Source organism: Tupaia chinensis, unplaced genomic scaffold, assembly GCF_000334495.1.
Source record: "Tupaia chinensis unplaced genomic scaffold, TupChi_1.0 Scaffold145208_1, whole genome shotgun sequence".
Classification (NCBI taxonomy): domain Eukaryota; kingdom Metazoa; phylum Chordata; class Mammalia; order Scandentia; family Tupaiidae; genus Tupaia; species Tupaia belangeri.
The window spans coordinates 2,092,943-2,114,978 of NW_006205068.1; the positions used below are offsets into that span (position 1 = coordinate 2,092,943).

The window sequence follows — 22,036 nt, forward strand, 5'->3', positions numbered from 1 at the left end:
AGAGGTCTCAGAACTCAAATTCCCATTTCCAGCTGCCCACAACTCCCCTGCCCTGTCAATAAACCTCCCAGCTTGGAAAAAAGAATTGGGGAGGGGGCCACTGGAAGGAACCAGAACTCATCCTGCTACAGGGCAGTGCTGGCCACCCTCTGCCCCTAACACCCTACCTGTACAAGGGAAGAAATTACGTTTCTACTTAATGGAGTTGTCGGGATTACACGAAGCACTTGGGGCCCCGCCGGGTCCCAGCGAACAGCCCAGCAGGCGACAAGCCTGCTCTAACAGGTCCTCAAGTGTCAGAGCTGTTACTGCGGGTGGGGGCCGCCGGCGCTGTCGGGGTTCTGCGCCACAAACCAGGTTCCTGAAGACTCCTCTGGAGAAACCGAAGGTCCGCTCACTAAGGACCTGGGCTGAGAGGCCCAGGCCGGGTTGGGGCCGCAGCGTCCTTTCCTGAAACACCTGCTAGGCTCGAAAGTGCCCCCGGGACCTCCCGAACGCCGGAACCCAGCCGCCCGGGCTATACTTCCTGGGGCCGGAAACCCCAGCCTGCACTTCCGGAGGATGGGCGGGCCCGCGTTGCTCACGCAGAGCTACTTCCGGGCGCGGGTAAGTGCGGCGGCTCGTGTTTCCCTGGGTTCCCGCGTGCCTTGCAGCAGTCTGCTCTGTGGGTTGGGGCCCCTCGTCCTGCTGGGACCCGGGAGATCGCGATGCCGGGCCGACTTAGGGTCCCGCTGCTCGCCTCCCTGCCCGTCCGCCCACAACTCCATCATTTGTCAGTCCTAGTCCGGAAAAGTGCCAGGCGAAGTGTGCGCCTGAACCGCCTGGCTGTTTAACGCCGGATGATACCTATTGTGTGGCCCGACACCACGTCAGCTCATACACCATGGCTGGCACTGCATTGACTGCCTTTTTTCCTCCTCTCAATTAAAGCTGCCATTAAAGAGACCCGACCATGGAAAGCGAACCATTGGTGATATCGAAACAGAAGACTGAGCTGGTGTGTGGGGTCCCCACCCAGGTGGTCTGCACAGCCTTCAGTAGTCACATCTTGGTGGTAGTGACCCAGTTTGGGAAGATGGGTACCCTGGTCTCCCTGGAGCCCAGCAACGTGGCAAGCGACATCAGCAGACCGATGCTCACTACAAAAGTCCTTCTGGGGCAGGATGAGGTAAAAGAGTTGGGAAGGGATGCCTCGAGTGGAGGAGGAACCTCTCCGGTGTATAATGTGTCCGTAAGGGTGCTGAGTATCTGGTAGGCAAGACCTCAACAGTGACAGCGTTTTCCAGGGCTTGGTGGGTCTGAGGGCACCCGCTTGCCCCGGGCGGACGCTTTTCTATGCCTGTCAGCGTTTTATCCAGCAGACAAATGGAGGTATTGATTTTGTAATGTGGTCTTCCTCCTCAGTTTGACCCTGTCGTGATACATTATGTTAATGATCAGCTGTCTGTGCTCCCTTCTAGAAAGATCATCTGTGAGATTTGACAGCTCCCTTCTGCAGCCTGGTCTTTCCTGAGTCCTTCCAGATTAGAGATAGCTGGAAGATTCAGGGGAAGAAAAATTTAATGATGCCTCTCTAGCAGCTTGTTTATGACTGGAGTGTTCTGAGTGTCTCATTGGACTCTGAATCACTGTCGCCTCGAACTTATCGGGCGGTGATTTAATGGTGGCGTGGGAAGCCAGTCTGGGTTCCTGAGGGATACTTAATAAAGGTGTTAGGAAAAAAAGAAACAGATTTCTTGAACTTAAAATGGTTTCCTCCCCTTTCCTTCACCAGCCTCTCATCCACGTCTTCGCAAAGAACCTGGTAGCATTTGTGTCTCAGGAAGCTGGAAATCGAGCAGTCCTCCTAGCTGTGGCTGTGAAGGACAAAAGCATGGAGGGGGTGAAAGCCTTGAAGGAGGTGATTCGGGTGTGCCAGGTGTGGTGACCGAATTCAACAATATCAAGCAGAAACAGAGACCTCCACAGAGGGACTCAAAAGACCCCCTCACTCCCTGCTTTTTATCATAGAAGGAGAAACGGAAAAAATATTCCTGTCTCAAGCAGACTCTTACTGTGGTTACCAAGATCGCCCACAGATGGGAAGAAGAGAAATGTGTCTTGAGGAAGTTATGAATGGTTCTCACTGGAGTCCAAATCGCTGCATATATTTGAGAACTGAAAGGATGAGTCAGCAGGTATGACTCATGGCTCTCAATGTGCAGGACCAATTCTAGGAGGAAGTTTCTTTTTTATTAAAAGTAAATGCGTATTTCAAAGTAATTTACCATCCTTGTGAACAATATTGAGAGATTTCGGGCATCTGCCCTAAGTTCAATTTAGTGTACCTTACATGGGTAGGAAACTTGTTTGGCAAAAATGTGGACTCTCTCGTTCACAGAGATGCGGTGATCCCAGGGATGGGCCTTTTGCACACTGTTATCTTACAGCTTTTTCTGTGACCCTTCTCTGAGTATTCTTCGACTCACACTTCCTACCACCTTGCCATGTGCCCGTTCCTGTGCTGGGGCTGGGGATCTAGCTTCAGGAGCCACCGAATCATGAATGTTTGGGGAGGACATTTCCAGTAAAGGAACCTCTTGTACAAGTGAAGTAGAGAAGTACAGCAAGGGCAGGCTGCTTCGCAGAGTTTACTAACATTACACCACCTGTGTGGCTAAACTAGAAGTCTGCAGTGGGAGAGGCTGCAGAGGGCCTTCTGTGCTGAGGCCATAGGGCTTGATCCCAAGTTCAGTGAGAAGCTTGAAGAGTTTGAGGTCAGGTCAGATTTGCCCTGGAGAAATATGCACGGGAAATACTTGCAAAAATTGGCCAGAGCACCGGATGAGGCAATGGCTTCAAGATGGCATTATGCTCTTACAAATGGCACCCTGGCACCCACTTGTGCTGTCCCTGGTCTTTCTTCCAGACCCATTGAAGGGGTTGCTGATGCCAAAAGGTTAGATCTTTGTACCTTTTGACCCTCTTACATTCTCATAAGAAATGAGAGGTTGCTGGAAAGTTGTGTTAGATGACACAGGGTCTTGAAGCAGAAACCACGTAAGAACCCAAAAATGGAATGCGCATCCAGGATGCCCTTCCAGGGATTGGGGATTCACTCATGTTTTTAAGAATTATTTATTTCATTTTATTTATTTTTAAGATTTTTACATTTGGTACAGGGCACGTGTACTCATCAGAGGTGGGGGAAAGTGAGAAAGCAAGCCTCCAGGTCCAGAACTTAAACCACAGTTGGCCATGTGGGAGTCGAGTGCCTTAACCACCATGCCACCTGCCAGCCCCAGGGATTCACTTCTTTAGGTGCATGTAAAGGAATGCTGTGGGTGGCATTCATGTGTTTATAAGATTAGAAAGGGACATTTTAATTTGATTTTCTTTTAGAACCAAAGATTTCTTAAACCCTGCAGTTTTTGAAATCATTCTTGGGTCCAGCAGATGGTATAATGGGTTATTTTGCTGGACTCTCCTGTCAACTGTAGTTTGAGTTTCAGACCCATGTGCGTGTGTGCCCCAAATCCTGAAAGGAGAATGGAGAAGGGATTGCAGCCTGGCCATCCCCCCTTGGGGGGATGGGAGGGTGATTTTTCACTTTCTGTCTCTGTCTCTTCTGCAAGTGCACCCACCTTATAGCAAAAATCTCTTTGAAAAAAAGAAAAGTTGAAGATTTTGCCCTTTCCTCTTCTCTACTGCCGTCAGCCCCCACCATCAGCGGAGACCCGGTCCTTCTCTCCCTGACCAGCCACAGCTTTACATGCCTGCAGTTTCCTGCCCTGGATTCTTAAGCACCCAGCGCCCTGCTAGAGCTGCCCCAGGACTCCCGCAGTGGTGGTCTCAGACCTGGACCTGAGACGGGGCCATGTGGAGAACGGTAGAGAAACCCGGGGAGCTGAGGAGTAGATCCAAATCCTTATTTCTGTATCAGGCCACATTCAGGTTCCAAATGACAACAAAGAGAGTAAAAATGCAAAATTCAGCTGGGCTGGGTGAGTCCTCTTGTGCGAACCATGTAATTATCATTTGTTGTAATAACCCTGAGACCTACCAATAAACTCACACCAGGGCCAGCCCCATAGCCTAGTGGTTAAAGAGAGCCAGATCCCACAGGACCGACTGCAATTCAAATCCCAGCCTGAAACACACTGGCATCCATGCCCAGAATCCCAGCAGGATGGAGAAATGGAGCAGGGAAGGGGTATCACCACAGCCAGTGGGAGGTGCCTCCTTCCTTTCACTCCTTTATCTTAAAACAATTCTCTAGGTGATGGGAAAGACCATTTTAAACAGCTAGTGTAACTTTTAAGTTTAGAAAGTGAATTTGCTGAAAATGGGACAAAAGAAAGCTGATTGTCTTCATGCCTTCAGCAAAACAGTGCCTACTGTATGCCCTATACCGTATTACCTGCTGGGTCCCCCTCAGCATGGTTCCTGCCTATGAGCTCAAGGTCTCCACCAGTGCTCAGTCAGGTAAACCTATAGGTATGGACCAGCTGCAGCGTGGCCAAGGCAACCTCAGCATGAGATGGGAATGTGGGGATCCTGCCAGCCTTCCAGAGGGTGCTGATACTTGAGGGAAATGGTCCTCACAGGTGCCTACTGCAGGGGCTACAGGTGACCTGCGGCCCCTGCCCCCAGCCCCAGGATGCTCCCCACCTGTGACTGAATGCATCGGGGACACCAGTGGTACAGAGGCAAACCCATCCTTGGTAGAAGGACTGTTGGGGCTGAATGACCCAAATGCTCCTAGATGGCTTTGCTTAACCTCCCCAGGCCACGGCTCTCACTGGTAGCTCCCCACCCCACTTCCTAACAGGCATTGTCCCTAATAAAACCCTACACATTTAATACTGTTTGCTTCAGCCTCTTGGAGGACCTGGACCAGCACAAGTTCTAAAGCCCACAAAGGACAAGGGAGTTCCAGTCACAGTAGGCAGTAGGCACCACCATGCCATCCGTACTGGAGCTGTGTGGAAAGGCCTTGGGGTTTAGACTTCAAGTCAATCAACACGCCTGGCACACCCACAGGCATGCCCCATCCTGGAAGGCTTGAGGAGAGAGATTGAGGGATTCCTGACTCCCCTCCCTCCCTCTCAGACTTTTAAAAACGAAGAGGATTGGGAACCAGCAGTTAGCGTAATGGCTATGTCGCTGGACTCCCACGTAGTCGACCATGGTTCGCATCCCGGACCCGGTGGCTTAAAACTCACGCCGGGCGCATGTGCGTGAGTGCCCAAGATCCCGAGAGGAGAATGGAGGAGAAGGGATTGTGGTGTGACCATCCCCCCTGGGGGGTGATTTCTCGCTTTCTGTCTCTATGTCTCTCTCTCTGTCTGTCTGGCGAGCGCACGCACCTCTAAAAAAAAAAAAAACGAGGATTGTCCACACATTGAGGCCTTACGCAGGTGACACGCATCGTGGCAAGTGTGGGGACTCCACACCTGCTGCTGGAATAAGGGGAGCCTGTTTAGGGAGAACCCCCAGACTTGATCCCAAAGCAGGGGTTAATGTTTTAGAGTGGTCGCTCAGGCAAGAATCTGTCAATCTTAGCCTAAATGTTTGTATGTGTTACCTCACAATCATGCTTTTGTACGAGGAGCCGCAGCGCTCCGCTCATTGAGTAGACGGGGGAGCGGCAGCATGGGTAGGACTCAACTGAGTCTAAATTCAGGTTTGCAGCCCTTGGTTTTCTGATCCGGTCCCTAAACAGGTAATAACAGAACTTTAGCCCTTCAGTCAGTCCTTCACACAGAGTAACTCGTTTAATCCTCACAGCAACCCAGGGAGGGGCTGCTCTCACCACCTGTGGTGTATAGACAAGAAAGAGACCCAAGAGATCGCCCAGCTGCCCCTGAGTGGTGGGGCTGGGGTTTGAAGCCAGGCAGGGCACCCAGTTCCCGGCTCTGCCCAGGAACGCCCTCAGTGGTTGTCATTCCTGGGCCATGAGCCTGCATGTCCAGGAGTGAACAGTCCTGGTGATTGCCAAGGTCAGTCTCGCCTCCTTACTTCTGTCTGGTTCTGCTTCAGTGCTCTGCTTCAGGGCTTCCTGAGAGCCAGGCACCAACTGAGTCCCTGTGACCACCCATAAAAAGCAGGTAGTGGAAGAAATTAAGACTGGGAAATCTGGGAAGGGTGCAAGACCCAGTGATAAGTGGCAGCCCCATAGGTAAACACCACGTTGCCCTTTGTTATTTGCACAGTCCCTCGGATGCCCGCCTCGAAGGTACTACTGACACTGATGTATAATTGAAACCAGGGTCCCCAGTGCCTGCTCTAAGTCATACTTATTTACAGCTGCCTGAAGCTGCCTGGTAGCTATTAAAAATACAGGCTGAAACTAAATGCTTCCATCATCCACGCCAGTGCCTTACTGCTCTGCTCTGCCTTATAAATCAGCTGGCAGCTCGTGTGAAAAGGCGCTTGGCCCTTGCTTTCCGCGGTGCTGGTCCCAGCTGCTGTAATTCAGGAGGAGAGACCCCTGCTCCAGTAAGGAGATCCATAACGCTGGCAGTTTCTGCAGGCAGGGCTGTCCGCTGGGTGGAAATTGTTGTTCCTTTAGATGGAAAGACTGCGTGGGGTGCTTACCCAGCGATCAAACTGTAATTACAACGTCCAGCAATTTACGGCCAAATGTAAATAATGAGCACTGGGCTAATTTGCCAGCCCCTGCAGCACAGACGGCAGGGGAGGTTCGCTCTTGAAGGCAATGCCCTTGGACCAGCGCAGTGTGATTCATGCAACACTGTTCTCTGCAGAGCTGCGGGCAGTCTCTCCAAGCTCCCCCAGCCACGCTTCCCCTTTGCCTACCTGGATGTGGGGATGTGTTCCAGCCCAGAGCCAAGGGCGTGCAGTTATCTTGGTGGTCGGGAAAAGCCAGGGAGGGCAGCTGCTCTTAGCTATTTTTCTGAGCAGCTTTTGCAGGGGGTTGACAGAGCCCTGGTCCAACTGACCAATCGTGATGTGTAAGGGGAGGAGTGAGACCGTGGCACTCAGAGAAAAGTTGGTCTCGGCTATTTTTTTTTTTTAGCTCCTAGAAACAAACTTGGAAATCAGGAGAACAGCCCTGGGTAAGTGACTGGCATGAGGGCCCAGGATGAGGATGAGGTCAGAGGAATGTGACCGATGGGGAAATGGCTGCAGAGAGGCCCTCTGGCACTTTGGTTTTCTAGTTTGGCATCAGTGAGAAAAACAGGACAGACCCTGTCTTGTGTGAAGTGAAGGGTAGTTTAGGCTGGAAATGAGGACTCATAAATTCCAGAAAGATTGTAAAAGGAGCAGAGCACTGGAGCCCTGGGGAAGTCGGAGACTTCAGAAAGAAGCCCGAGTCTGGGGAGGTTTTGATGAAGACTGTGGTCCTGCGGGGCCCCAGACACTATGTGTTGGACACTCCTCAGCTTCTCACATGTGAGCCTCTCCCAAGCACCTTCCACAGAGAAGATGTGAAGGCCTGGAGGTCAGAGGATGCTACAACAGGCCCCGCACCCTCCCCCATTCACCCCGTGCTGAGCCTGAGCAGGGAGGGAAGGCAGCAGCTCCCGGCTGGGCACCCATACGGAGAGGAGGAAGAGAGAGAGAGAGAGAACACTCTCCGAGAAGAACCCCAGCAACCCCAGCCCTGAGTGGCATTTCTCAGAACCTGCAGCCAGGACTCCAGATGTGCACCTGCTCTGCCCGTTTGTTGATCTCCAACCCCCACAGCCACCAGAAAGAGCAAGCATTGTTGAACCCACTTCACAATTGGGGAGACTGAGGCTTAAGGCCTCAGTGACCTCTTCAAGGTTTCACCACCCTCGGAACAGGTGAAACAATTGGGATTCAGGGTGTATCACTCCTGCCTCCTAGCCAGGGGCCTACAGCTCCCAGCCTCAACTTCCTCTTGGTCAGCAGGAGCCCATCCATAGTTCCTGGCTCGCAAAAGGCCCTCAGCACACAGCACGTGTTGCGTGTGGGGCCATGATCAGGGCTTGGCAGTGAGGTTCATCCTGCGACTCCCTCTGGCTCCCTAATATGGGGCTCTAGGGAATGGGGATGGACCAGCAGAAGATAGACGCTGCCTCACCTGCTGCACCCTCATACCACGTGAGGCGGGCATTGGGACTCCAAAGCACACCAAGGGCCAAGAAATGCAGTGACCAGCCTACTCCAGTCACTGGCCATAAGATCTGCCCAGACTCCAGGGACTCTAAGGCCCAGAGCTTTACACCCTCTGTAGAAGGAAGGAGAAGCAAGTTGATGGGACCTGGATGGATGGCTGGTCCCAGAATCTGGGCAGGCGATGGCAGAGGGTGTGGCCCAGATGCCGGCTGGTACAGGTAGGGCCAGCCAGGCGGGGCCTGGGTTGGGGCTGGGAGGAGTTTTCTGGATCTAGGGAGAGACCAGGGCCTCAGCAGGAGCAATCGTGTTGCCAACCCAGGCTGCACCAGCTGCTGTGGGAGGGGGTAAAAGGGCTGGAGACTTCACTGCGGGCTGGACACCACCTTGGCCACCCTCTCAGGCCTGGAGGCTGCAACAAACCTGCCCAACGGGCCCTGCCAGCAGCCGAGAGCCACCAAGGCGGTGAGCTGTGTGGGTGTGTATGTGGGTGTGTATCTGGGGTTCGTATGTCCAGGTCAGGGCCCCATGCACTCCAAGGGGGTGGTGAGTCCTGGAGGAAAATACTTGCTCCTAGAAAATCTGGGAATCACAGCCCCCCCACCCCTTCCCCATCTCTGCCTCAGAGGCTGGCCCACTGCCAGGCCCCAGGATGCCACCTGGTAACTGAGAAGGGTCTCAGGCTAGCCTGGCAAGTCCAAGGCTAGATCAGAGTCCCCGCCCCAGCTCCAGATAGGAGTCCTCGCCTCAGGTACACACCCAGAGTTGGCAGCCCACTCTGGGCAAAGGCAGGTAGGGGCAGGCCCTGGGCAGGTTCTCAGGGGACTGAAGCAACAGGTCTGGGGAGACTTGGGTATAGGTGCAGGGAGGCATGAACCGGCCCTGGCAGGACAGAGAGTAGTAGACCTACAGAAAGAGTGGCGTTCTCCGCATGGCCTGCTGGGGGGTTCTGGTGGGAAATAAGACAGCTCAGAGCCGGAAGGTGAGAGAAGGCCACCCCCTGCAGCACCTGACCGTGGGACGCCAGGCTGACCAGGACAACGGGAGCCCCAGGTCCAGAGAACCCAGAGCAGGTGAGCAGGCTCTTTCTCGTGCTGCATCCATCTGAGAAGAAGGAAGAGGGCCAACCTGAGCCCTGACTCTGACGGCAGCTGACCTGCTGCCTAGCCAGACATGGGACTCAGATTGTCATGGGAAACAGGTGCAGGTGCAGCGTTTGCCCAAGGCCCCAGAAGCCAGGAGTGGCCAGGCCAAGATCCTGCTCCTCTCAGCTTAGGCCCCTGTCCCAGGTGAGGAGCAGGCGTCCTGGCCACCAGGAGGCAGTGCTGCCCAGTGGAAGGTGGGAAGGTGGCAGGCAGATCAGGAGCTAGGGAATCCCAGAGCCAGAGGAAGCCTGCAGGGAAGGAGGGAAGAGGTTCTGGGGATCCGGGGGTGGTGGGTGGCCACTGCACTCAATTTCCAGCCCTCTGTGACCTACAGGACAGTACTGGGCAGGGGAGACCCAGAGCCTGGCCACACCCCTGCCCCCATGTGTGTGACTGCATGCCCTAGTCACTCCACATCCCAGGTGTGCGGAGCTGAGTCAGGGCCGTCCTGTTGGTTGTGACAAAAGCTCAGTGGTGAGTACTATCTGCTGATTCACTGGGCACCCAGCAGGCGAGGGCTCCCCAAGGGGAGAGCCTGATGACTGGTGAGACCGGCTTGGGAGGCAGGGTGTTAGGGATGTGTCACACTGCCTGGTCCCCTCTGCAGACCCCAGGCAGGCCCTGTGCAGCCACAGTTCCTGGCTTCCGGGAGGCAGTGACACTTGTTGGGACCCTGAATTAGCTTTAGAACCCTGAGAGGTGACTCTGGGCACAGCAGGGAACAAGACAAGGCAGAGCAAGGCCTGCACCTGTCTGGAAAGACATGAGAGGGAAGGCCATCTGGGAGGAGGCGCTGTCTCGGTGGCCAGCCCAGAGCCATGGGCAGGAGCCATGGCTACCGGGGTTGAAAGGCAGGTGGCTCTGCCAGGGTCAAGGCACAAGAGCAAGTGTAGGGAGACCCAGGACTGGCCAGCGACTCAGTTCTCTGCAGCTCCTGGGCCCTGGCCGTGCTGGGAGCTGCCAGGAGGCTGGTCAACAGTGGACTTGGCAGACAGGTCTGTCCTGCGATGGGCTTGGCAGTGTCTAGCCCCAACAGGGAAGCCAGGCCTGGTCAGTCTGTCTCTCCTGAGTGGGTGTGGGCTTGACACCGACCTCCGGAGCAAAGCACATTCAGCCACAGTTCCGTGGGCAGATGGCCCAACAGTCAGCTGCTCACTGCCCCTCCCTGGGGACCCAGTCCTGAACCCCAGCACCCTTTTTCCACCCAAACTTGTCCCAGCCAGCTCAGTTCCCACCATGGAGCTGGGTGGGGGAGGAGCAGCCCCACACCCCTGAGCCTCCTGCTCTCTTAGGCTGTACCCTGATGCGAGTCCTGCCATAGGGGTCTGGACCCCTGGGAAGGCCATGTGGAGCAAGCCCTCCCCTCACCCCAGAAGCGAGGCTTGAAAACGATGACCCACCTAGGTGCTGGGCCCTGGCTTCAGCGGGCAGGTCACTCCCTGATGGAGAAGGGCAGAGGTGAGAAAGACACCTAGACCTCGGGGGCTGGGACCAGAGTGGCATGGATTCTGGGATCCCGTCCTCACAGGCTACATGACCCTCATCAGGGAATCACTTCTGAGCCTCAGTTTCCTCACCATGAACTAGGTCTAGCAGATCCAATATCTGAATGGGGTCTGTGCGGGCTGTACTGCAGAGTGGGAGCCAGTGGGTGCCCAGCCAGACCCACGGACTACAAGGTCCTCTGGAGGCTGCTGGCTGTCTTGGGACTGCTCAGCCAGCACGGGTTGGGCACTTGGAGGCAGTGCAGGGTGAGGCCTCCAGCCAGATCCCAGCAAGAGTGCGTGGACTTGGGCCCCAGGCCTCTCAGGGAGGGGAGGCAGGGGGCTGGACACTCCCTGGGCCCCTTTCTCACTCTGGATGACCTTCAGTATGTCCAGGGGTGAGGTCAGGGGGCCAAGGGATGTGGGAGACAGTCCAGGCTTTCTGGGGAGACCTGGAGCCACCTCACAGACACCCAGCAGGGGGTAGAACTAGCTCAGAGAGGGAGATGGGTGAGGGCGGGGCCATCCTAGGGGCCTGGGATGGGAGGTCTTCTGTGCCCAGGAAGATGGGTCACGGGTAGATGAGAGAAGAAGCCCGCTACCGTCCAGTACCTGCTGTGTGCGTGAGTTCGTATCTCATCGTGTCCTCCCCGCCTCACGAGGCAGGCATTGCTGCCCCCATCTCACAGCTAGGAATACTGAGGTGGAATGCCAAGGTGTGACACACGCCGGGGGACAGCAGAGCTGGAATTCACACCCAGGACACCTGCGTGTTCGTCTTGCCGGGTGACCAGGAACCTATTGGAAGGGGATTTGGTAGGAAGAGCCCAGGCCCTGCCTGGATGTGGGGGACAATAAAGTGGCCCTTACTCCTGGGGACAGAGCCTGGGTGGTGAGATGAGAGGCTGGATGCAGAGGCAGGGCCGGGGGCAGGGGGGGCCCGAGGAGGCCAGTGGGCAGCGTGGCCCAGAGGAGGGGCAGGCAGGCCACATTTCCATTTCCCACCTCCCGCTTTGGCTAGACCTTGGACTGGACTCATTTTATTTTTTTAATAATTATTTTATTTAACTTTATTTATTTATTTTAAATTGACCAGAGTGGGACAGAGCGAGCGCGAGAGAGAAACTGAGACTCAAACCACGGTTGGCCATGTGGGAGTCCAGCGCCCTTAACCACCATGCCACTTGCCGGCCCCCGGACTGGACTCATTTGACAGATGGGAAGAGGTGAAAGGGCCTGTCGAGGTGGCTAAGGCCACGGGCAGAATAAAGGGCAGAGGGCTGAGGCTGTCTCCGGAAGTGACCTCATCACAAAGTCAGAGAAGGGAGGGTGGGGAGAGACGGCAGGAGGCCTCGCCCCTTCCAGAGCCCCAGGTTTATCAAATGCCTGCAAGGCCCAGTGCTGGGGGTGGAGCAAAGCAGGAGGCAAAGTCATACTTTCCCAGAGTGTGCAAGACATTCTGGAGTGTGCGGGCTTAGGGGCGGAGACTGTGGCTCTGGAGGCCTTCCTAGAGGCGGCGGCTAAACAAGAACATGCCAGGTAGGACAGCTAAGAGAACAACCCAGAAGGGACACAGGGCCTGGCTTCCACCATCAGAGCAGGGAGATGACCCTGACTCAAGGGACTTCCTAAAGATCACAGAACCTCAGGGGCCATAAGCCAGCTCAGGCAGATGCCAAGGACCCCACACCCACTCTTCCCACTGAGCACCTGTGGGTTGGGGAGATCACCCAACCAGCTGCTTCAGAAAGTTCTACCTTTTCCCACAGTGGGATCTGCCGCCGAAGGAAGGGCCTTGGGAAACCCTTGGTCTGTGTCCAGGGGCCAGTCCTTGAGTCCCCCAAAGCCAGAGTTCCCAGAGCCTTCCTAGGAGCCTGGCCCTGGTGACTTCGCAGGGAAGTCCTTCTGACATCTAACCACAGTGAGTCGTGCTGTACATGCAGTCATCCCACCATCAGCCTGGAGGAGGGCCTGAGGCCTCATCTCACACGGAGGCCCTCAGTTTCCTCTCCTTTAGCCTGAGCGAAAGGAGTGAGATGATTCCTGGGTTCCTTCCAGCTCTGTCCATGTCCCAACACCCTTCCAAGTCCTGAGTCACTGTCACTTGCAGGCAGTGATAGCTCCTGTGTCCTGATTGTTTGCCATGATGGTAATGCGGTCTATGTCCAGGGCTCTGTCTCTGTGCTAAACAGACACGTCTTCAGGTCCCAGACACCCCGGGGCAGGCTGGAGGCTGGGGATGAGCACTCCGGCACGCAGGAGGCACTCTCCTTGGCAGCAGAAGTCCTCGAGCCCTCTCTGCCCCCCACATGTAGGACATATACAACGCTAGGTTCTGAACGCTCCCGACGAGGAAGGCCAACAACACAAACAGGCGGGTGAGGACTTTCAGTGAAATAGACAGTGATGGGAAAGAGGGAATGTTCTTCCCAGAGGTGACACCTGAGACTGCAGGACAAGCCACCTGGGAGCGAGGCTGGTACAGAAGGTCCTAGGCACCTCTGAGGAGGGCCTGACACTGAAGTGTGGAGCCTGTGGGCAACAGGCCCGGGCCAGGGCCAGAGGGGCAGGGCAGGAGCTGCCTAGGCAGGTCAGGGGAAGGCAGGGCCTGAGAGTCAGAGCTCCCTGGTGGGACAGCGTGGGTGGAGGGAACAGCAGGGTGGGAAATATTGGAGACGTGAAGCCTCTTGAGCCCCAGTTTCCACCTCTAAACGGGGAACAGTAGTTCCTGCGATTCTGACCTTGACCCCTGTTTGCCCATGGCTGGGGGAGGGTCAGGTTCAGGCAGGATAGGTGTGTGGTCTTAGCACAGAGTGGGCACTTTGTAGTGGCACCCGCTGTGTAACCAGAATGGGCCAAGAGTCCGGCTGAGAACCAAGCCTCCTCCTCCCAGGAGTCACGATTCAGGTCCAGGGGCCTCCAGTATTGGGGTTAGAATGAGGCAGGACAAACTGGCAGACCCCGAAGCCCAGCGGCCAGCCTGGCACTCCCTGCATCCCCCATACAAAGTTTCCAATTGACTTCCCGAGACCTGGACTTGTTGTTGTTGTTCTACCACAGGGAGCATGCGCTTGCCAAAGAGAGACAGAGGAACGGAAAATGAGAAATCACCCCCTGGGGAGGATGGCCATGCTGCAATCCCTTCTCCTCCATTCTCCTCTCAGGATTTCGGGCACACATATACAAGTGCCCAGTGTGATTTTCAAGCTGCCAGATCCAGGTTTCAAACAGCAGTTGATGTGGGAGCTCAGCACCTTAACCACTATGCCACCTGCGGCCCCTAGACTTCTGGTCTGATCTAAGTGAAATTCACACAATGTATCCGTTTTAAAGTGCATTACCCAGGGGCGGTTAACTATGCTCATGCTGTTGTGCAACCGCCACCTCTGGCTGGAGGACTTTTCTATCACCCTAAAAAGCAACTCTGTACCCATTAGCTCCCCACTGTCTCCTCTCCCCAGCTTTTAGCCTCCAGTCCAGCAAGGCTCACCTTGGCGGCCACAGGCCCCGCCCACCTGTCCCTGCCTGGCGGCCAGCAGGTTTCTGGGAGCCAGCTGCTGCTGTGCAAACAGCCGGGGAGGGATAGAGTGTCAACAGGCCTCCGCTCCGCCCCATCTCCTCCCTTGCCGGCCCCCTCGCAGCCAGAAGCTCAGGTGGGCCACTGGGAAGTGAGGCTATGTGCCCGCCCTGGGCCTTGTCCCACCCACAGTGGGGCCACCAATGGGGGCCACGTGGCCACACGAATGACCAGCCAGGCTTTCTTGGAGGCCGGGCCTCCCAGGGCTGGGCTGAGAAGCTTCCTGCCCACAGAGGTAGGCGCTGGGCCCGGTGACCGGCTGGTGGGGGAGGAGAGGAGGCTGACAGAGCTACAGTGTGGGAAAAGGGATGTACCCAGTGCCCCAGCAGGTTGACGTGAGATGGAGGAGCAGGTGTAAAAGGGCTAGAAAGTGAGTGTGGGGTGGTGGCCAGGGCACCCGTGGCAAAGCCCAGCACCCAAATGGTCCCGCAGGGCCCCGGGAGTCTGTGGGGTGGGTAGGCCTCCCTCTTGCCATCTGCTGCAACCTACGCCTGCCCGAGACTACTTCTTAGACCCTTCCCCCACCCGCCACTTTCTCAGATCTGGCTGGGTAACAGTCTTTGGCTCTTAAGATGTGGGTCCTCTGAAAGCCCGGGCACCAGAGGCGGGGATGCATGGGCAGGAGGCAGCCGAGCATCAGTGATGGGGTCCCTCACATTGAAGGTGCAGAGTGCTGCTCAAGGCCAGTGCTGTGCGCCAGGTGGCTGGACCCCCGGTCCCACACAAAGTAGGTGAGCACTAGTAGGTCCTGGGGGTGTACCAGGGATGGTGACCAGCTGGAAAGTTGCCCTCCCTGCCTCTCTGGCCCACAGAGCCCACTGCCAGGGTCCCTGGCTCAGCCCCAGCCCCACCCCCAGCTCCATCTCACCTGGCTGCTTCCTGCTGCCTGGTGCCTGCACCTTTGCCCTTCACTCCTTCCTCCCCTCCCTTTGCCCTGCAGATGAGTAATGACTCAGGGCTCCTGGGAACAACCAGCCTCCCCCTGGTGTCTGCCACCTGGCTGCAGCCCAGCCCCTCTCCGGCCAGGCTACAGATGGACCGTGCTGGGAACGACTCCCAGGGTGCCCCTCGACTTTTCCTCACCACAGCGCTGGCACGAGGCATCTCAGGCATCTTTGTGTGGACCGCTCTGGTGATTACCTGCCACCAGGTAAGCTCTCCCCACCACTGGCTGCCCTGGGGACCGAAATGCCTGTAGGTCATGGCCATGGCTGAGCCAAGCCCCGCTGGGTGCTGCTGGGATTGTGAGCCCTTAGGTAATGTCCCATGGTACAGAGCCAGGAGGACAGGCTGGAATTGAGAACCGGTGTCCTGGGGCCCTGTGGTGGCCTTGAGTGCAGGGGGCGGGCACAGGGCTTTTTCCAGGACAGGGCATGTGGGAGCTGGACCTAAAGATGGGAAGGTCTCCTCCAAGCAGAGGCAGGCGCTGTTGCATCAGCGCCTCCCCTGCTCGCCGAGGTCAGAGCTACAGCTCCATTTCATAGACAAGAAGACGGAAGCTCAGAGAAGCCGAGAGTCCTTCCCAGGCTCAGTCCCTGGAAAGGAAGGGCCTTCTCCCTCCAAAGGAAAGGCATCCCAGAGAAGGCTGGTGAGGGCTTGGGCTTTCTCTGCAAGGAGCTGGAAGCAGGGAAAGGGGTGCAAAGAGCAAGGTCTGAGCCTGGCTAAAGGGGACAGGGCTCCAGGCCCTGGTGGTGGGGTAGCTCCCCTCCACTTCATTATGCAGGAAGCAGGGAGAGAAGTGACATCCTCAGCCCTGAGCCACACACAGCCGCCATCCTGGAGCAGTTGCCAGGGCGGAAAATAGCCCCCCACTTGAGAAACGGGGGCTCCGCAGCAAGGAAGTGTCAGATAGTGGTTGAGCGGGGGGCGGTGCCCAAGCATGGGGGCCGTGAGGTCAGGGTCAGGGCAGTCCTGAGACCTCTGATACACAGAGGCGTAGAAACACACCTCTGCTCGGATGGGGAGGTAGGAGCCATGGGGGCACCTGGATTAGAGGTGTTCGGCGAGGACCCTCAATGCCGGTGTAAAGAGGTGAGCCTTCGGCCCAGGTATGGGGTGTCTGGGAGCCACAGAAGGTTGTGGAGGGGGTGAGCTAAGAGTAGGGCTGCCCTTAAGCTGACTCGTCTGGCTCTGGTGGTGGAAATGGATGGGCACGTGAGCCAGGATCAGGGCAGGCAGGAGATTGCCAGACAGGAAAGTAGGTGACCAGAGGCACCAAAGGCAGGGGCCCATTGACTGCCACCTGCTGGGTGCTGCTTGTCCAGGTGTTGCCTCAAATAACCAGGAAACATGGTAGACATGATACACGTGCGAGGGTGAGTAGGTACAGTACGGAGCCACGGATGCCCTATCGAGGTTGGCCCTTCCTACAGGGCCATCAAGGAAGGCTTCCTGGAAGGGGCAATATTTGAGCTGTAATCCTGAGGACCAGTTTTTTTTGTGTGTGGCTGTAGCCCGGCTTCCTGAGGTCATGCAGTCAGGGCAGGGTTCCTAGAGATCCCTTAAGCTGAAGTTTCAGGCCCTAGTCCCTATCTTCTACCCCTGAGCTCACTTTCAGGCCCACTCTTGTGTGGAGACCCCAAACTTTTACCAATTTAGAGCCCAGCTGGACCGAGAGGGGAAAGTGAGGCCAGAGGGAACAGTGGCTTTCCAAAGTCACCCAGCCAGGTGGTGCCAGCTTCAGGAGAGTCCTCCCAATGGCTGGTCACATTGTGCCCTCACACTGCACCGGCCAAGAGTTCATGGCTGATAAAGAGTCTGTCTCTGGCGCCAGGCTGCCCCACCACTGCCCTTGCTGTGCCCTGAAATGCATCACACAGGCCTCCGAACACACTGCTCCCATGGCGCAGGGTGCCCTCCACCTTCTCTGCTCATGGCACCTCTTCCAGGAAGCCTTCCTCGTGCCCCCAGTATGTGGGACCACAGCCACCTGCCCATGCACTGGGCTTCCTGGTTCCTCTTCCTCTAGAGACCCTGTTATTGTTTTTTATTATTTTTTTTCAGAATTGTAGAAAACATGGAAAATCTAAAAAGGATAAAACTATAATCACCCATATTTTCCCACTGCCTAGGAATAAGGTAGTGATGTATTTCCTCTCATTTCTACCAGGCATTTTTTTTAAAATAAAGTTTATTTATTTATTTTAATTTGACCAGAGAGGGACAGAGAGTGAGCAAGAGAGAGGGAAAGCGAGAAAGCAAGCCACCAGGTCTAGGACTCGAACTGTGGTCGGCCATGTGGGAGTCCAGTGCCCTTAACCAGCACGCCACCTGCCAGCCCTCTACCAGGCATTTTTAACATGCTTGTGATCCTACTCAATTTGCCATCCTGAGTTTTACATATTGCATTGTATCAGAGCATTTCCCCCATGGGCACATTTCTGAGCATTGTTCTTGCTGGCTCTGTCACATCCCTTTGCATGGTTGCACCATGATGTAACCGTGCATGGGAGTCCCTGCAGTCACTGACTATAAATCTCTGTATGAAAGTTCTTGGTAAAAAAAATATATATACCAACTTTTTCTTTATTTGTGAATCAGTTTGTTCCTAGGGACAGTCCTAGAAGATGTCAAAGGGTATGTGTCCTTCTAATGTCTCCATGTTGAAAGCCAAACTGCTTTCCAGAGCGTCTATGCCCCCAGGTCTCCCTCCCTTTCCTCTGGGTCTCACACTTAGCAGGCCTCAGGAAATTCCTCTTGAATGAATGAATAAATGAATGACTGAGTGTTCCCACTGCCAGAATATTCACTAAGAGCAGGGATCTAGTTCACACCCGAGGCCACTAGTGTACAACTTGGTGATTACTGTAAATGAAAATGCATTCTATTGTTGAGAGAGTAGATTGAAATGTCCTGCCACAAGGAATAACGAGTACGTGAAGTAATGGGTATGTTAATTAGCTTGATTTAGCCATTGCATAATAAGTATATCAAAACTTAATATTGAGGACCAGCAGATGGCGTAATGGTTACATTGCTGGACTCCCACATAGTGGACCATGGTGGCTCAAAACTCACACCAGGTGTGTGTGTGTGTGAGTGTGTGCACGCCCAAGATCCCGAGACGAGAATGGAGGAGAAGGGGTTGTAGTGTGGCCATCTCCCCTGGGGGGCGTGATTTCTCGCTTTCTGTCTCTCTGTCTCTCTCTGTCTTTCTGGCGAGCACACACACCCTATAGCAAAAAAACTCTCAAAAAAAAAAAATTAATGATAAAACTTAGTGATAAAACTTAATGTTGTGGGCTAGCTGGCAGCCTGGTGGTTAAGGTGCCTGGATCCCACATGGCCAACTGCACAGTTTGAGTCCAAGACCCAACAGCTTGAAAAACATACTGGGCGCATGTCCAAAATGCTGAGCAGAGAAATGGAGAAGGGCGCAGTGTGGCCATCCCCTCAGGGGGTGCTTTCCCACTTTCTCTCTCTGGTGAGCACACGTACCCTGTGGCAAATTGAAAACAAACAAAAAACCCTTAATGTACACCATGAGTGTATACAATTTTTATTTGTCAATTAAAAAATATATATCTGGGGACCAGCAGTTGGCATAATGGCTATGACACTGGACTCCCATGTAGTCAACTACAGTTTGAATCCCGGACCCAGTGGCTTAAACTCACGCCAGGCGCATGTGCGTGCGTGCCCAAGATCCTGAGAGGAGAATGGAAGAGAAGGGATTGCAGCATGGCCATCCCCCCAGGGGGTGATTTCTCACTTTCTGTCTCTCTATCTCTCTGTGTCGTTCTGGCAAGTGCACGTGCTCTGTAGCAAAAACCTCTCCAAGAAAAAAAAAATATATATATATATGATTGTTAAAAATCAGAAATATTTTTACATACATATTTTGTATATCTGAATATAGTAGAAGATTATTTATCTTCTCAGTTATAATAAGCATGCTCATTGAGGACTTATAGAAAGATGTAAGGTCCCCAGCGGTCTGCCCCACCCCCACTTCCTCCCAAGCCTGGGTTGGTGCACTCCCCAGGGGTGGCAGGTGGCTGGTGGTCCCCACTCCAACTCTCCCTACGCTGGCCCAGATCTACCTGCACCTGCGCTCCTACACCGTGCCCCAGGAGCAGCGCTACATCGTCCGCCTGCTCCTCATCGTGCCCATTTACGCCTTCGACTCCTGGCTCAGCCTCCTCCTCCTGGGAAGTCACCAGTACTATGTCTACTTCGATTCTGTGCGGGACTGCTATGAAGGTGGGCGCTCTACTCCGGATCACACCACCTCACTGTCCTTGTTGTGAGAAATTCCAAATGCTGGGTTGGGCTGGGGAGAGCTGAATGGAGGGGCCCCTAGAGGCCTGCACACGTATAGGCACCTCCATGGCCAGCCCCATCCCAGTCACCCCCACACTCCTCCCCCTGTTGAGAGGGGATTCTTGATGCCAAGTGTGGCTAGCAGGCTTGGATATAAGACCCTCAGGCCTCCAGTGGGGAGGGCTGTAGCGGAGCCTGCCCATCTCCCATCTTGGGGAAACAGGGCTCTAGACAAGGACGGCCATTGCGGCAGTGCTGGGCCACAGGTTCCACCTGAGCAGCCAGAGCAAAGGCGGGGGTGGGAAGCTTCCGATTCAGGGCTGCAGGATGACCCCTGGGGGGAGCATTCCACTCTGAGGGCTGTAGGATGGCCCCTGACTGGGTGCATCCCACTGAGGACTGCAGGATGGCCCCTGGGGGAGAACATCCCACTCTGAGGGCTGCAGGCACAGCCTCTGGGCCTCACCTTGTCTCCCAGGATGGATACCGAGGAGTTCTGTGTGGTTTGTAGGAGCCCTCGTGCAAGAAGGATCCCTCACGGGCCTCTGGGCTCACACCTGTTCTCTGTCCACCCCACAGCCTTTGTCATTTACAGCTTCCTGAGCCTCTGCTTCCAGTACCTGGGTGGTGAGAGTGCTATCATGGCTGAGATTCGGGGCAAGCCCATCAAGTAAGCCCCTCACCTCACTGTTCCACCCCATGCCCTGCATGCCCAGGACCAGACAGCCAGCCTCAGGGCTGGGGACATGTCCTCTGTGCCCCACCTCAGCGACTTCCCACCCCCAGGTCCAGCTGCTTCTATGGCACCTGCTGCCTTCAGGGCATGTCCTACTCCATCGGGTTTCTGCGCTTCTGCAAGCAGGTGAGTGGGGTCTTGGCTGCCTGTGGCCCCACCCAGTGTGCTGGGGCGGGCTCCCACCCTGGTGCCCTCTCACCCCTCCTCATCTCCCCAGGCTACACTGCAGTTCTGCATCGTGAAGCCCATCATGGCCTTGACCACAATCATCCTCCAGGTGTTCGGCAAATACCATGATGGGGATTTCAAGTAAGGCCTGGTGGGGGTTCAGGGCCATCAGAGGCAAGCTCACCAAGGGATCAGAAAAGAGAGGGCCCCGTCTTCTGCAAAGGCTGAGATGCCGGGCTACCCGCTCCTTGTGGACGTGGCCAGCATGAGGCCATGGCAGATGAGACCATCGTAGTGTGCGCTGAGAACCCCGGGACCATGGCCCCAACCCCAGCCTGCAGTGGGCCTGCTGGGGACAGCTCACAGGCCAGGAAGCCAAGTTCTGCCCTGACCTGCCACAGAGCAATGTGCTCAGGAAGGAGCCCTGCGCCAGGCCCACACACACAGAGGCTCACACATGTTCTTGCACATGGGTGCATGCACATCACACATACATGCAGCACACATGTATGTTCACACATGTACACACATGTCCGTGAGCCCACAACATAGGTTCCTTCGGGTAGTAGCCAGGAGGGTGGAGGTTAGGGAGGCAGTTTTCTGAGGGATAGCAGCTTCCTGAGCCCTGGTGATGGTGCCTGAGAAGGAGACAGGGCCTGAGATGAGGAGGGGCGGGAGGACTTTGTAGAAGAGCAGCCATCCCTGCCGCCCCCTGCTTGGGACTCAGACCCTGAGGGCCCCACTGTACCCAACCCCTAGCTCGTCATGGCCTCCTGGTGTTGTCTGCAGGGCCTGAAGGGAGGTCTCAAGGCTGGGCTGCTGCTGGTGCTGGCCTTGCTCAGGCTGGGGGTGGGGAGGACAGGCTGGTGGGCTGATGGCAGCGCAGCTGCTCTGGGGGCACAGGGTCTGCCCTGACCATGGCCCCTCTTCTGGCCCAGTATCCATAGTGGCTACCTCTACGTGACTCTCATCTACAACGCTTCGGTCAGCCTGGCCCTCTACGCCCTGTTCCTTTTCTACTTCGCCACCAAGGAGCTCCTGAAGCCGTTTGAGCCTGTCCTCAAGTTCCTCACCATCAAGGCTGTCATTTTTCTGTCTTTTTGGCAGGGTGCGTGTGGTCAAGTGGGGTGGGCGAGGTTGCTGGGGCAGGGACTGAAGCCCAGAGAACCTGAGTTCAGACCACACCTCCGTGCCCACCTCCTGGTGCCCTTGGCCCCCCTGGCCGTAGCATAGGTCAGTAAAGCAGCCTTCTCAGTGTGAAGCCCGTAATGCCCCTGGGTACAGGGCCAGTGGGGAGCTCCTATGAGCAGGTCTAGCCCATCACTGGTGGAGAGGGAGCAGGTGGAGGCCATGCTGATGCCTCCTGAGGTCTGCTCCCTGCCAGACCCGGGGCCAAGGGCACTCAATCCCCACTTACAGTGAGGATCTGGGGATGGGCATTTGGGACAGCTAGGGCATCTGCTATGCCAAGACCCCCAACTTGGAGGTGCCCAGCCCTTCAGAACCTTGGCCTCCTCCTCCATCAAATGAGACCACAGACAGGTAGTCACAGGGCCTATCAGAGGAGTGGGGGGTGACA

The 22,036-nt window shown here is 55.6% G+C and overlaps 2 protein-coding genes across 7 annotated transcripts in view; both read left to right on the forward strand.

Annotated features, from left to right (window-relative positions):
• The first annotated feature begins 564 nt into the window (after nucleotides 1-564).
• Nucleotides 565-2,256, forward strand: PSMG3 (proteasome assembly chaperone 3). Of its 2 annotated transcripts, XM_006167872.2 has the most exons (3): nucleotides 565-606; nucleotides 931-1,168; nucleotides 1,775-2,256. In XM_006167872.2, the coding sequence occupies exons 2-3, from the start codon at nucleotides 953-955 to the stop codon at nucleotides 1,925-1,927; spliced, it is 369 nt and encodes a 122-aa protein (XP_006167934.1). In that variant the 5' UTR covers nucleotides 565-606; nucleotides 931-952; the 3' UTR covers nucleotides 1,928-2,256. The 2 variants fall into 2 exon arrangements, with proteins under 2 accessions (XP_006167934.1, XP_014439426.1); XM_014583940.2 differs by lacking the exon at nucleotides 565-606 and having other exon boundaries at nucleotides 613-1,168.
• A 6,178-nt stretch (nucleotides 2,257-8,434) lies between these two features.
• TMEM184A (transmembrane protein 184A) overlaps nucleotides 8,435-22,036 on the forward strand; it is a 16,179-nt gene continuing 2,577 nt past the window's right edge. The window contains exons 1-7 of one of the 5 annotated variants that reach the window (XM_027768034.1): nucleotides 8,435-8,550; nucleotides 15,232-15,441; nucleotides 19,328-19,493; nucleotides 20,133-20,223; nucleotides 20,340-20,415; nucleotides 20,507-20,598; nucleotides 21,396-21,565. In XM_027768034.1, the coding sequence (XP_027623835.1) occupies nucleotides 15,232-15,441; nucleotides 19,328-19,493; nucleotides 20,133-20,223; nucleotides 20,340-20,415; nucleotides 20,507-20,598; nucleotides 21,396-21,565 (805 nt within the window). In that variant the 5' untranslated portion in view covers nucleotides 8,435-8,550. The other 4 variants (XM_027768033.1, XM_027768031.1, XM_006167873.3 and 1 more) reach the window with 4 other exon arrangements.

Bases quoted from the DNA above. Each gene is read 5' to 3' on its own strand.
- PSMG3 (XM_006167872.2), top strand. From the start codon at position 953: ATGGAAAGCGAACCATTGGTGATATCGAAACAGAAGACTGAGCTGGTG. The intron at 1,169-1,774 runs GTAAAAGAGTTG...TTCCTTCACCAG, and splicing joins TCCTTCTGGGGCAGGATGAG to CCTCTCATCCACGTCTTCGC.